The sequence below is a fragment of the Polistes fuscatus genome, unplaced genomic scaffold (genome assembly GCF_010416935.1).
Source record: "Polistes fuscatus isolate 324 unplaced genomic scaffold, CU_Pfus_HIC Scaffold8, whole genome shotgun sequence".
Taxonomy (NCBI): Eukaryota; Metazoa; Arthropoda; class Insecta; order Hymenoptera; family Vespidae; genus Polistes; species Polistes fuscatus.
In genome coordinates this window covers 416,858-430,417 of record NW_025113162.1, presented here as the reverse complement: position 1 = coordinate 430,417, position 13,560 = coordinate 416,858, and the positions used below count along the sequence as shown (strand labels likewise).

Sequence of the window (13,560 nt, the reverse complement as noted above, 5' to 3'; positions counted from 1 at the left end):
TTTTTTTCTTTTTTTTTTTGTATATTACAATCTTCGCCGTCCACTTTGTCTTTTCTTAAGTTTAATCAAAAGAAAAAAAGAAAAAAATAAGAAACAAATTACCTAATTGTACGACAAATATTTTTTATTTCGTGAAAGAAAATAAATCTCTATAGTATTTACTTATTTAATCATAAAAAATCATGTAAAGTTAAGTACAAGTGTGTAATATAGTTTCTGATTTGGCCAATAGATGTCACTCTACGTTGAGTCTTTCTCACAAGAGAAACGTTCGATGGAATGTTTTATATTTCGATGAGATATCTTCACAGATTATGTAAATCGAGAGTTGTTCCTTAACGTATATTTTTTCGAGAAAGGATCTTTGTCATAAGACATTGATCCACTTAATTTAACTAGAAAACGTAATTACTGCTATTCCAAACCCTAATCCTCATTAAGAGGATCTTGATATGATCTTACCACATTTATCTACGATAATCTCATGTATCTTCAGAATATAATACACATTATTACACGCACTTTCCAAGTACGTTAGTTATATAAAATCATCCTTTTCTCTTTATCTTCTGGAATAATCTCATTGTCAGTTGACAATTTATACAGTTTTCTTATACTACTTTTCTATAAGTTTTCCTTCTGAAATAAAGTTCAAATCCCAAAGGTATCTACTTTTATCTTTCCGCATATCAACAAATGAATGGACGAGAAAGAAGTGAAGAAGAAAAACATTCGACCATTGTTTTGTAAAACTTTTATTTTCTTGAAAACCCTATCTTTTTACTACCCCTCCGTATATCATATTATCCTCTTTTTATCAAACGCCGCATTAATCCTAAAAGAAAACTTTTGCTCAAAGTTTGAACATTTCATGTACACACGGAAACAATAACAACCACCTACCCTTAAAAAATTAGTTTTGTTGATCGATTGCATGCAAAATCCTTCGGTTAGTTCATTGTTCCAATGGTGAAAAACTTTGATTGATTGACGAATGAAAACTAAACAATGAGAAAGATTGTGAATTCACTGACGAAAGAGGTAACTTTTCAAACGTAGCACGTCACTTATTAATTGGAGAGAATCTTATGGCGAACTGACTGACGAATTGTCGGAAAACTCGAGCAACAAGAAAGGTTTCCACGCCGTTTGGTTGAGCAAAAGAGTATGAGGTGGTAGAGGAGGAAAGGATTTAAAAGAAGAGAGAAGTGGTGGTAAATTTCTTTGCCACTTCCCAACCTAGAACCGAACGTACAAGTCTTTAGTCCATGTAATAGACTGAAAGTTGGCATGAAGACAGAGAGAGAAAGAGAAAGAGAAAAAAATAGGAGTAGGAGAGAGAATAAATGTGGGGGGGGGGGGTGAAGGAGGAACGGTAAGAGAAGAGCGAACTAATTGTCGGACGTTGCCTATTCGTTTTAAAGGAAGCACAATTAAGCCGAGACCGAATTTTCTTGCGAGACTGCATCGATTTAAACTTATAAATATATCTATTATATATAAAGTAATTTTGTTTTTTAATGAAATATCTAAATAATCTTGAATAAAGATAAAAGATATTTAATATTTTTATCTGATAAATTGAAGAAATTTTTATTTTGAATATTTATAGGATGAGTTTTTTAAATTGAGGCATCTTTATGTTTTAGAAAAAAGAGGATAATCTTGTTACTTTTGTTAACTATAGATCGAGGATTTTTTATTCAAAAATGTATTTATTTTTTCTTTCCAAAAATCTCTTGTTATCGAGATATTCAAATATCTCGATTCTAAAAAACTTACCTATATACAAAAGTTAGATAAAAAAAAGTTAGAAGTTAAAAGTGTTCGTGTTTTTTTTTCTTTAAATAAGATCCTGTTACAAAAATTATAAGTTTCCAAGAAGTTGACTTCATATTTTTCTCATATTTGTTTCTTAAAACTGAACAACTTCTGTTTCCAACTTTATTTTGTCAAACCTGCTTTTTTTAAGATACTAAAGTATTTCAATTAAAAAATTTGTATATTATATCCTGTGTATATTATAATACTTGGATCAAAATTTCGCAGATAAATTTTTTTTTTGTTTTAAAAACAAAAATGAGATATGACATTATTATAATTATAATCTTTTGTAATCTTTTTATAATGAAAATAATTCGATAAAAATCTTCAATCTATATTAAAATTATTCGGAAATTATGAACGATAATAACGATTACACTTAATTCCATTATTGTTAAGAGTAAATGACGTAAGATCTCGCAGAATTATCGGTGTCCGGTCGAAACGAACATAAAATAAAATAACTATAACGTTACATCCTTCGTTACCTTCTTTCTTTCTTCTTGTTTTTTATTATTATTATAAATCCTTTTGCAATCCAATGGAATAAAGGAAATAGAAACTTGTACGTATATATTGAAGAAATTGTATTCAGAATTTGGCGGAGGGATCAACTTTGGAAACATTTCGTAGAACGCAATGCATACTAGATACATCATATTTGTTGTTTTTGAAGACCAATCGGTATTCGAGAGATTTATAGTTTACTCGTAGTTTCATTTCTCTCGCAAAACTGAAATCCTCTCGGATTTCCTAGCAAATCTTTTATAAGCGTGAAGAAAACGCGTTTAACTTAAAGCCCTATCGCAATTTCCTACTTCCCAATACCCCTTCTTGTCAATACTTATATTAACTTTCATGAACATTGAAATATCGCTCTCTCTTTCTCCCTCATAGTATTAGTAGAAGTAGAATCAATTGAACAATAATAAAATTCAATGCTGTTCAAATTGTAATCCACGTTGATTTCTCAAAATTATTTGAAGTATATTACATCTCATAGTAACAGATTATAAAAATAATGTATTCTGAATTAGAATGAATTTTGTGTTATAAATAAATATTAAATTGGTTTTTAAAAGGCACCGAATTAATTTGTACATCTATAGTATAATATAATTACAGTATATATAATTTATGTTATATGTTATTATATATACAATATGTAAAAGTTATAGTGCAAATTTCATTGAAATTCTTCATTAATAAAAATAAAAAGGGTCTATTTAATGATGTATAAAATATTAAGAAGAGATAAATTCAAGACTCTTCTTGGCAGGTTCTTTTAGTTAAAATCGTGTTAGTTGGCTGGCATTTTCTTTTCTCGAATTTCCGTCATAAGATCGAAAATCGTTCCGGAATTGCGGATGCATCTGAAAAGAAAGAGAGAAAGATATAACAGCGCACATGCGCGTTTCAACATGCACATGTCTACATACTCACATGCATATATGCAATCATGCATACGTATATACATATATAGGAAAATACATGGAAACGTTTGTACGGGATAGAAAGAGATAGAAAATGATGCGGATCGACGCTCAGTTCCGTTCTGCTTACAGCGAAACGTTTCACCCTTTCCTCTTGGACCCCTCGCTCTTTTGATCGTTCATTTTATTCCGTTCTCCACACTCTGATACCTTCCTCTGCCGTTTCAACGGCTTCTAACCAGGTTAATGTGGCCTCAGGTTCTCGATCATGTTCCCTCCCTTGTTATCACGCAAACGAATTCGCACGAACCGGTCAATCTAACTATGGTTGTAATATATGTCAAGCTCTTTGTCATTAGATCAGGTGTGATAATATCACCTTTACCTTTAACGTATTTGAACCTTATCACATTCCAAAATTATTACAATACATTTCAAGTTGAAATTATTTTAATAAATTATTTTTCACATTGAAATATATTTGATTGTAAACTTTTAACGTCGTTTATAAAAATGTTTAATAATTTTACTTAAATATATTGTTATTTGTTATTAAAAAGATGTTACAAACGTATTATGAATATAATATTTAAAGATACCAAAAATCCCTAGATTTCAGTGATATTCATATTAAATGTTAAACAATCGTTGATTTGTTTGTTTAGAATTTAGGAGAGATGAAAAGTTATGGCAACAAAAAATGAAAAACCAAGCAGACGAGTAAAAGAATCGCGTGCAATATTTTTAGCATGTTTCCTTCTCACGCGAAGTATCGTTTTTCCGTACGCTCCTGCTCATAATCATTTTTAACCGTCCGAGTATAATTCGTTTCCTTAATAAAATCTTATCTATATAAGGACATTGATCCGAGTAGGAAGAATTCATTTTTAATTGAATTTCTAATCTTCCGTTTGATTCAATTTTCAGTTCCTAACGTTACCGTGACATATCAAAGGGGACTGCCAAATATTACTTTACCTCTGCCATCGAGAAAGGAATACTGTATATTCGCATTGAAGCCAATTACTTGTACAGTCGGTGACTTCATCGATATGATCAAAAATGAAGATCGTGGGGTTGATCGAGCGATCATTACAACGATAGGTATGATCATATATTCATTTTAATAATAATCACAAAATATATATTATTGTAAATTGATTTAAAAATAATTGGCAGTTTTTATTTCGAATAAAAAACGAAATTTAGTTATTAAAAAATAATCGCATAATTAAAGTCTTGAACCTGCTTGTTAATTGTTTATGTCACATCATAAATAGTTAACTGGTTAAATAAATACAATAATTACTAATATAAAAATGTATATAATACATAAAATAAAAAAATATTAATATTTAATAAAACTCTAATTATTTTTAGATGGTATCCGGATAGGTTCGAGCAACACGATAGAGAATCTCTTACAAAGTGAGTTTAAATTAATAATAAACGATATGGAATACATCGTGCAACCTCCATTATATCAAAAACATACGATGGTAAATATCGATATTTCAGTGTATTTGCAATCTTATTAAATTCGTAACTACTCATTATCCTTACTGTATAAATATCTAAAACAGGAAACTATGCAGAAACTATCGGACGTGCAAATATTGGTGGGGCAACTTTACGAGAACTTACAAGTACGTGAATATCATGCTGACATGGAGAGACAAGTTATAGCAGAGTTGGAAGATATCAAATTGCAGTTGAAACCGTACGAACAGGTAAGAAAAAATCTTCCCAATAGGCACATTTATAAACTATTTATTTTAGAATAACCCCAGTAGTCATTTTACGGAATTTATAAAGTTTCTTATTTCAATCACGTATCGGAGATTTGAAAGAGAGAATTGGGAACACGTTTTTCGTTACATTTTCCATTTTCTCTCGGTTCGTGAATTTACCTGGGCATTTTACAGTCTACCTTTCTTTCTATTTAACCATTTCATTCACGAACCTACTTCTACTTCTTTTTCTTCTTCTTCTTCTTCTTCTTCTTTCTCGATTTTTTCGTTTTCTTTACCTTCTTATATGTAGCTCAATGTTATTTCATGTTTGATACGCTCAGTTAAAAGAAAATAGTATATCTTTTTAGTTAACTTTAACCGTTGGCTATTTACCTTCAAATCTTTTGCTCTATATAAGCTCACGATTATATTAGAGTTGCACTTTACGATGATACATTTTAAACACGATGATGGAGTTATCAAAGTGATATCGAATTACCTTTGAAATTTAAACCAATATAGTTTTGATCTATTATGTCATGAACTTTCATGTTAATATGTATACATTATATTTACATATGCATCTCATGTATAAACTTTTGACCTCGATGAAACAGAAGCTGCAAGAGTTGGAAAATGCAGCTATCAGAAGGGCAAATTTCAATGCTTGGATAGCGTTAGTGTTGATGTCAGTGCACGCTGGTGGTTTTGCGAGACTAACTTGGTGGGAATATTCTTGGGATATCATGGAACCTGTTACTTATTTCGTTACTTATGGAACCGCCGTTGGTTGGTTCATTTATTTCCTTCTGACGCAGCAGGTTTGTTAAACAAAAAAAGAAAATTAAATACAAATTTTGCTTCTATTTATACAGAAAGTAATTTTTCACTTATTATTATTATTATTATCAGCAAGGTTATATAATAATAAAGACAAAAACTATATTTATAAATTAGACAATACGAAAATTAATTTCAACGGATTATTTCAAATATAATTCGTAAGAAATGTATTTGAAAATAATCTAACTATTGCATGCATGTTTAATAATATCGGAGGACATGGAAAGAAAAATATTTTTTTGTAATAACTATTTTTGATTTTCTACAGGAATACGTGCTACAGGACGTAGTGAACAGGCGACGTTTGATAGAACTTCACAAAAGAGCGAGGCAAATCGGATTGGATATAGAGGCGTATAATCGTTTGAAGGATCGAGCATACGATTTGGAGAGTACATTGAAAGTGATTCGAGGTCCTTTATATGAACGAAGACTACAAATGGAAGAGAAGAAACGAAGATACAGCTCTAGCAGTTCGAGATCGCCTAGTTCCTCACCTAGTCCTAGTCCTAGTCCTAGCCCTAGTCCACAAAGAGACGTTCCTAAAATGGGAATTAAAATTGAAAAACAGGAAACATCGAAGACACTCGAGTACGATAAATTTAGATAAGTTATCGTGAGTTACCAATTTCAGTCAGGGTTATTAAAAAAAAGGAAAAAAAAAAGAAAAGTAACAACACCGAACGCTTAATCGCGTAACAAACGTCAACGATCATTGTTAATGAACTGAACAAACATTTAATCCTATATTAAAAGAAAGAAGAAGAGAAAGAAGAAGAGGAAGAAGAAAAGTTAAAAGAAACAACAAAAAAAAAGGAAAAGATAAAATACTCTTGAGTGATAACTATTATTGATCATTTAGGACGAATACCTCGAGGAAATCGAAGCTGAGTACGAAGATATTTAAATAATACATGACTACTACTTCTAGTTTTCTTTTTATCTTTTTTTTTTGTAGATTATTTGTTTTTTTTTTCTTTTATTGAAAAAAGAAAAAGAGAAAACTAATACGACTGGTGGTGTCTTCGTCGCAGTCTTCCGAGTATGTCGTTTGAACAATAAACGACGTTCCTCAACTCAACGATTTTAGTATATTATTAATTATTAATTATCATTATATTAAGAAGAAGGGCCTGCACAATGGTCGATACTGTCGGTTGTGATAGGTTCGAATGAATAATAAGAGATAACGAAGAGAACGAAATCTTACGCGATTCGGTCTTCCGCCTGTTTTCGTCTCGTGCGAATTTTATTATTAAAAATGTTTAATCCGTCGACCGACACTCTCTTCTTTCATGATGCATCGAAACCTCTATAGAGGAGGAGGGGAAGGGGGTGAAAAAAAGTATATACAAATGAATTTTTATTATAATTAAAAGACTTTTTAATCTTTTAGCTTCTAATTTTAACACGAAAGCGCAAATAGGCTTCATAATATAATTATTATTTATTAAGAATTTCTTTTAAAATATATATAAATATGTTCCTTTAATTTCTTACGATTATTTTTAGACTACAATTTAGTTATATTATTCTTTAAATGTTAAATAATTAAAATATTTGTAATTAAAAAATTGAATCTACGATCAGCTACGTAAATGCACAAATGTCGTAATCGTCACATTTAATTACACGTTTATATTCCTAAAAATTTCATTGACGTTTAATTTCAAACGATTATTTACATTACCGTTGATCGTCGATTTCTAATGAACGATGAGGCACTACGAATTTCTACAAAGCGAATCTCATATATACTTAAGAACCATTTAATTAAATGTGTACGTACTTATTTATATTTTTTATCAAATGACAGATACATTATTTTTATTTTTTCTGTTGTTTTCTTCTTCCCCGTCGAATCGCGCTTACTAAGTTAATATTTCATTGATAGTAATTAATAGAAAACAAAAAAAGATAATAGTAAGAAAGGTAAAGAAAAGAAAAAAGAAAGAAGTGTTAAATATTATACGAACTTGTTGATAATTACACGTGTACGCGTTATTTCTAGACAGTAAGTGTTAATGTTAGTATTGGACGATTTCGATTAAGAATAACCGGCTTCATATTGATTATAAAAAGAAAAAGAAAAAAAAACGAAACAAAAATCTTCGATATAATTTTTAAAATCTAAATTCATTCTATATTTATCTTTCCTCTTATATTATTAGCCTATACCATTTAACTATTACCTCTACTATGCCCATTAACTATCCTATAGCATTCTGGGAATATTTTCCATGAAAGTATTGTATGTATGACTAAACGTTGAAAGTAGATTACTCTTATAGGAATCTCTGAAGGAACTTTTTCTCTCGCTTTCGTAAAAGTCTCCTCACATTCTATCTATCCGTCCGTAATCGTGAAGTTACTACCGTGAAATACTCTTGGATCACTCATATTAACGCTTCTCTCTCTCTCTCTCTCTCTCTCTTTCTCTCTTTCTTTGTCTAGTTTAAGAAAAAAAGAAGATAAAAAAAAATAGAAAATAAGACGGAAATAATTATACCTCGTTGTACTTATTTAACAGAGTAATGTATGTTACGAATAAGAGTATAGCCCCCTCCCCTCCCCCCCTTCATTTGTATGATTATTTATTATTCTTCTCAATCGAAAGTATAAATCATTTTCTCCAAACTTTTACCGCAAATGCAATACAATTAATTATACTTTGGTGAAATTTTTGTTCTTACTTTAATTGACAAGCGAAACGACAATTATTTAAAATTTATGTTATTTTATTTGTATTTGTTTTTGTTTATCTTCTTATATTTTCTGAGACGAGAGTCGTAAAATGAGTGAGTCGTTTGCGAATGATCGAACAATCGAACGATCGATAACCGTGACGGAAATCATTCATCTGTCAAACTGTTCTTTTAGATCTTTCCTAATTATTCTATCGCTATTAAAAAAATAAAATAATAATAACAATAATAATAATAATAAATAGATCATCTGTACTCCTTTTTATATGCACTTCCTTCTACTAGACTTATATTTAAAAAAACATTTGGCACGGGATTAGGATAAAGAGTATAAAGAGATAAAAAAAATAAATAAATAAATAATGATTATCGGAGAAAAAATAGTATCTGCGATTTAACTGACGATAACTGTAAAAGCTTTGCGAAAAATTTTGATATAGAGAAATGTATCGGAAGCGAAATATTTGACGTAGACAATTTCACGCGAATAGAGTTTTATCTAGTGAATGAACAGTGAGAATAAATATAAAACACATGCTTTCTACAAACACGTTGCACGCATCCTAATTAAAAAGACACACATACGTAGACGAACCCGTAATCTCTTAGTGCCAATTTAACAATCTATAATATTTCTACGTCAAAAATCTTGATATTTCTATTTATTTGATCAGTACTTTGATTCATTTATAATTATATAATATAAAATATAATGATACTTTTTTTTTGTTTATTATAAATAACTATATATCATTATATTCGTCAATACGATATTGTTTAATTATATCTATGTTATTATATACTGATATTTGATCATAAGTATTGATAAATATTTGTATTAATTATTTTTATTAATTGATACAATATTGGCCGCTTATATTAATTAATTAAATGAAAAATGCTGATCTGATAAATATCTACCGAATCTTGATACCTTCGAATCCAGAAATGAAAAAGAATTTGTAAAAAAGGAAAAAGGAGGTAGAGAAAAGGACGTGATGATAATTTGATTAATATAATAAAGAATCGTCGATCCTTGCAAAGCCACCACTATTTAACCCGAAAAAAATTTTTTACAATCGTTAATAAAAGATTTTCGTATATGAAAAGATTTTTGTACATATACATTACATATATTAAAAATAAAAATACGAATATGGTGTATAAAAGATATACGCGGTATCATCCTGGTTATTTTAATTGAAACAAATTATCTTCTCGCGCCGATTTTTACTAATTACAAGCTTTATTATTATTATATATATATTTACATGTTATCTATTATACATCTACGAGTATGCTTGAAATTCTTCAAAATCGATTAATGATATTTAATTACTTCAATAAGAAAGAAAGAAAAATATTGCGTTTATATATTATTATTCTATGTATATATAAAATATATTTAACACATTTTTCATTGATTCTCTTTAATCATATTCGCGTATAAAATTGTATAAAAAAAAAAAAAAATTTTTCCAAAGAAAAAGAAAGCACAAGTGTGTTACATCGAGACATGATTTTATTTCAAGCTTATATATATGTACAATATTTATGCTAATCAAACGATTTTCTGTAATTATTCCCTCTCAAAAATGAGACTTTATTTATACATTTTTTATTTTATAGACACGACTGTATTTATCGATCGAATGACGAATATACGTAATGATGAAATGTTTAAGCGCATAGTATCTATTGTTAAAAGAAATATAAAATAAAATAAAAGAAAACATTAAATACAATATCTACGTCATATGGAATTTCTAATTACCGCGTATAATATGCGCGCTAAAAATTAGAAAAAGAAAAAGAAACCGAACAAACAAGAAAATTAATATTTTATCGATTACGGTCGTTTCTAAAACGCTTCGTGATGTTTCTGCGTATGTAAATAATTATTCTGATATATACATATACATATATTTATTCAATTCAGAGTTCTGCTGTGATGTACGTCCATGTACCTACTTCTACATAAAAAGAGAACAGGAATACAATGAAATATATATACATTTAAAATCAAAATTATAAATCAAATTTCTTTCAACATAACCCCCTCCCTTAAAATTTTGTTCTATTTAATATTCCGGAGAAATTATTTATTTTTTGCTATATTTAATTTAAAAATTTAATTATCTCTTACAATTAATATAGTGTATTTGAAAATCCTATTTAAAATTCACGAGTATTTGCATCATTTTAATTGTATTTAATACGATGTAATGTGTTGTTGTTGATATGTAATGTGTATTTTAATGATATACGTACATAATAGTACGTGTTTTAAATATCCCGCCAATTCGAGATACTACTATTAGTATAATATATATTATTTTCCTAATGCGAATAAAATCTTTTTATTTGTATTTTCTATATCAATAATATATTTTTTATAGCTAAATATATTGATCCTCAATGATATAGGTACTTAACAAGGAGTATTATAAGCAGCAGCTATATCTTTGATAGCTTGTAGTAAATGTTTTATTGTACATGCGTTTCATAACTTTAAATAATTAAGAACAATGCAGGAAATGTTTAATATACATAAAAATAATTTTATTTTAATACTAAAATAAAAATAATAAATATCACGATAATTATCCTAAAGCATAAGGAGGTGTACTAGCAGTAGTAACTTCGTAAACTCCAACAGCACTATAAAATTAAAAATAATAATTAACTTGAACTTAAATTTAATTTTTTTTAACTAAAAATAGAAATATTATATAAGAGTAAAATGAATACTTACGATGTATCGAGAGTAGGTCCACCCATGTTTGCAGTAAGACAGAGAGTAGATTCATTGCATCTAGTACCTTTGAAACCATCAGCATTTAAAATGGATTCGGCATAATATTCATATGATTGTGCATGAGCACAAGTTCCTATTAAAAGAGAGAAAAAATATTATTACAAAAAATAACTCAGCTTAAAAATAGATTAGAATTAAAAGTTACAGAACAACGAGAGTTACCAAATATATCTAAATAACCACATCCAGGTTGTGACTTTCCACCATTCACAATGAAATCTGCTGTACCAAAATTACCATCCAAGCCTAATTTTCCAGAATTAGTATGAATTATTTGTACGTATTCAGCATGAGATTTATCGATTCTTGTATTCTCATCAGCATCGCTGTAACCTCGTCCAACAGGATCAAGACCTAGCAGTAAAATCATAGTTAAATAATTTTTTAAAGAAAAGGATACTTTTTTATTTCTTGTTTTCTTCTTAAATAAATATTTTTCAACATACCAAGTACTTGTCCAATTTTACCGTCACTATATTTAGCTGAGAGTGAGATAAGATGTGCACCTAAACCGTGACCAACCAATAATGTTTCGTCAAAGTCAAGTCCGCCAATAGCATTAATAAAATTCATAAATTTAGCCACATATTTGGCAACACCAGGTATACTTTCTTTAGCTTTAAAGTAAAAATCAGTTGCAATAGGTTCCCAATCAATCACGACGACATTGAAATCGCCTGCTGCTAGAAAGGCTATACAAATATAAAATCGATATTAATTTCTATGCGAGGAAAAATGATTTTTAAAAATGTTCACTTATCATTAAATTTACATACCATTACGAATTTTTGCGCAAGGTGTACTGTAAGCATTATCGAGCCAGCCATGTGTAATGAATTTTGTACGTTTAGATGAATCCCACGTGGAGTTAAAAATATTTTTCACATCGAGAAATTTTAAAGCATAACCATTGGGATCTTTTCTAAAATAACACGCATAATAAAATTTTAAGATATATATTTCATTTAAAGAAGTTATTTATATATAATATAGTTATGATATACTAATATTCCTTAATATCTTTTGATCAATATTATAAATACTGACAAGCTATTATTTATACTAAAAATATAGTATTTATATATACTCATTTATATTTCGAAATTTTGACCAAAAATATTTAAAAATGTTAAATTAAATAAATAGGAGAGTCATACTTACTGTGTATACAGTAGAAATTTAACCCTCGATAATGATTCAATCAAGTCTATAAGATCGTCATTGCTTGGCATGGATTTACCAGCAATGGTAGTAGGAATACCATCAGTAGTGGCAAAGTACAGTGACAGCGTACAAAAAACTAAAATTATAAAGTAAAATATATTTAACAAAAAAAACTTTTTTCTTTTCTTTCAAATTAATTCACTTTCTGTTCGGTTTGAGGAAGATTCGATAATACTAACATGCTAAGAATACGAACGGAGTTCCCATCGTAATAGTGTCGAATGTGTATGCGTTGGAGAACGTCTCTACTTCTTTATCAGCTCGTCCAATTCGTTTCTTTTATACTCTTCCTAAATCTCATTCTTACTATTATCTATTATTTTACCACAATGTTCATTAATTAGACGTTTTCATCAACGAATTTATTTTTCCACATCTGTTAATACGATCTAGAGTATAGTATGTTAATACTATTATGAAGAGCAAATAATTACATTTCAAGCATGGCACTTTAAAAATTTGTATGTTCACATGTACATGTGTAAAACATTCTTTATTCATTCAAATTTCATAAAAAGCACGGGCCATTCAACACAATCATAAATATGAGGAAATTATGATTGCACGTAATAATTGATATTTATTGTATGCACTTATCTCTCTGCACTGTTCATAAGAGCTAGCACGGGTAACAAATCATAATCAATTTCACAATATTTTGGCATATATTGAAAGATCAAATCCTGTTTGTTATCCCTGAACGAAAGGAAAATCTAATATCGCAAGGTTGACTACATAGTTCGTTAAATAAATTAATTTATTATTTGTTGTTTTCTTTTCTTTTGTTCTTTTGTTTTGTTCTTTCTTGTTCTTTTTGTTTCAACAATATCAAGAATATTTCGTAAAATCTTTTATTTGATCTCTTCACACCTGTACAATCACACCTACTTTTCTTATTATCTATTTTTTCTTTTCAAAATATCAAGGTTACTTAATAATAGTTTTCTCTTTACTTTTCACACATGTACAATTACAACCGT

At 28.8% G+C, this 13,560-nt stretch overlaps 2 protein-coding genes across 2 annotated transcripts; one reads left to right on the top strand and one right to left on the bottom strand.

Moving 5' to 3' along the window:
- The first annotated feature begins 3,944 nt into the window (after nucleotides 1–3,944).
- Nucleotides 3,945–6,443, top strand: LOC122524921 (calcium uniporter protein, mitochondrial). Its single transcript, XM_043647441.1, has 6 exons — nucleotides 3,945–4,026; nucleotides 4,185–4,361; nucleotides 4,638–4,756; nucleotides 4,841–4,987; nucleotides 5,608–5,811; nucleotides 6,102–6,443. Exons 1-6 carry the CDS (start codon nucleotides 3,945–3,947, stop codon nucleotides 6,441–6,443), a joined length of 1,071 nt encoding a protein of 356 aa, XP_043503376.1.
- A 4,559-nt stretch (nucleotides 6,444–11,002) lies between these two features.
- LOC122524875 (pancreatic triacylglycerol lipase-like) lies at nucleotides 11,003–12,787 on the bottom strand. The gene is made up of 7 exons (XM_043647365.1): nucleotides 12,760–12,787; nucleotides 12,518–12,656; nucleotides 12,133–12,278; nucleotides 11,803–12,048; nucleotides 11,519–11,710; nucleotides 11,294–11,429; nucleotides 11,003–11,199 (listed from the first exon to the last, which is right to left on the bottom strand). The coding sequence occupies exons 1-7, from the start codon at nucleotides 12,785–12,787 to the stop codon at nucleotides 11,142–11,144; spliced, it is 945 nt and encodes a 314-aa protein (XP_043503300.1). The 3' UTR covers nucleotides 11,003–11,141.
- Between the last annotated feature and the right edge of the window lie 773 nt (nucleotides 12,788–13,560).

What these genes read in the sequence shown, in the direction of transcription:
- LOC122524921 (XM_043647441.1), top strand. Translation starts at nt 3,945, where the DNA reads ATGGCAACAAAAAATGAAAAACCAAGCAGACGAGTAAAAGAATCGCGT. An exon ending in ATGTTTCCTTCTCACGCGAA is followed by an intron (nt 4,027 to 4,184) that starts GTATCGTTTTTC and finishes TTCAATTTTCAG; the next exon opens with TTCCTAACGTTACCGTGACA. An exon ending in ATTTCCTTCTGACGCAGCAG is followed by an intron (nt 5,812 to 6,101) that starts GTTTGTTAAACA and finishes GATTTTCTACAG; the next exon opens with GAATACGTGCTACAGGACGT.
- LOC122524875 (XM_043647365.1), bottom strand. Translation starts at nt 12,787, where the DNA reads ATGGGAACTCCGTTCGTATTCTTAGCAT. An exon ending in TAAAATTGGACAAGTACTTG is followed by an intron (nt 11,711 to 11,802) that starts GTATGTTGAAAA and finishes TTTTACTGCTAG; the next exon opens with GTCTTGATCCTGTTGGACGA. An exon ending in TGGTTATTTAGATATATTTG is followed by an intron (nt 11,430 to 11,518) that starts GTAACTCTCGTT and finishes CTCTTTTAATAG; the next exon opens with GAACTTGTGCTCATGCACAA.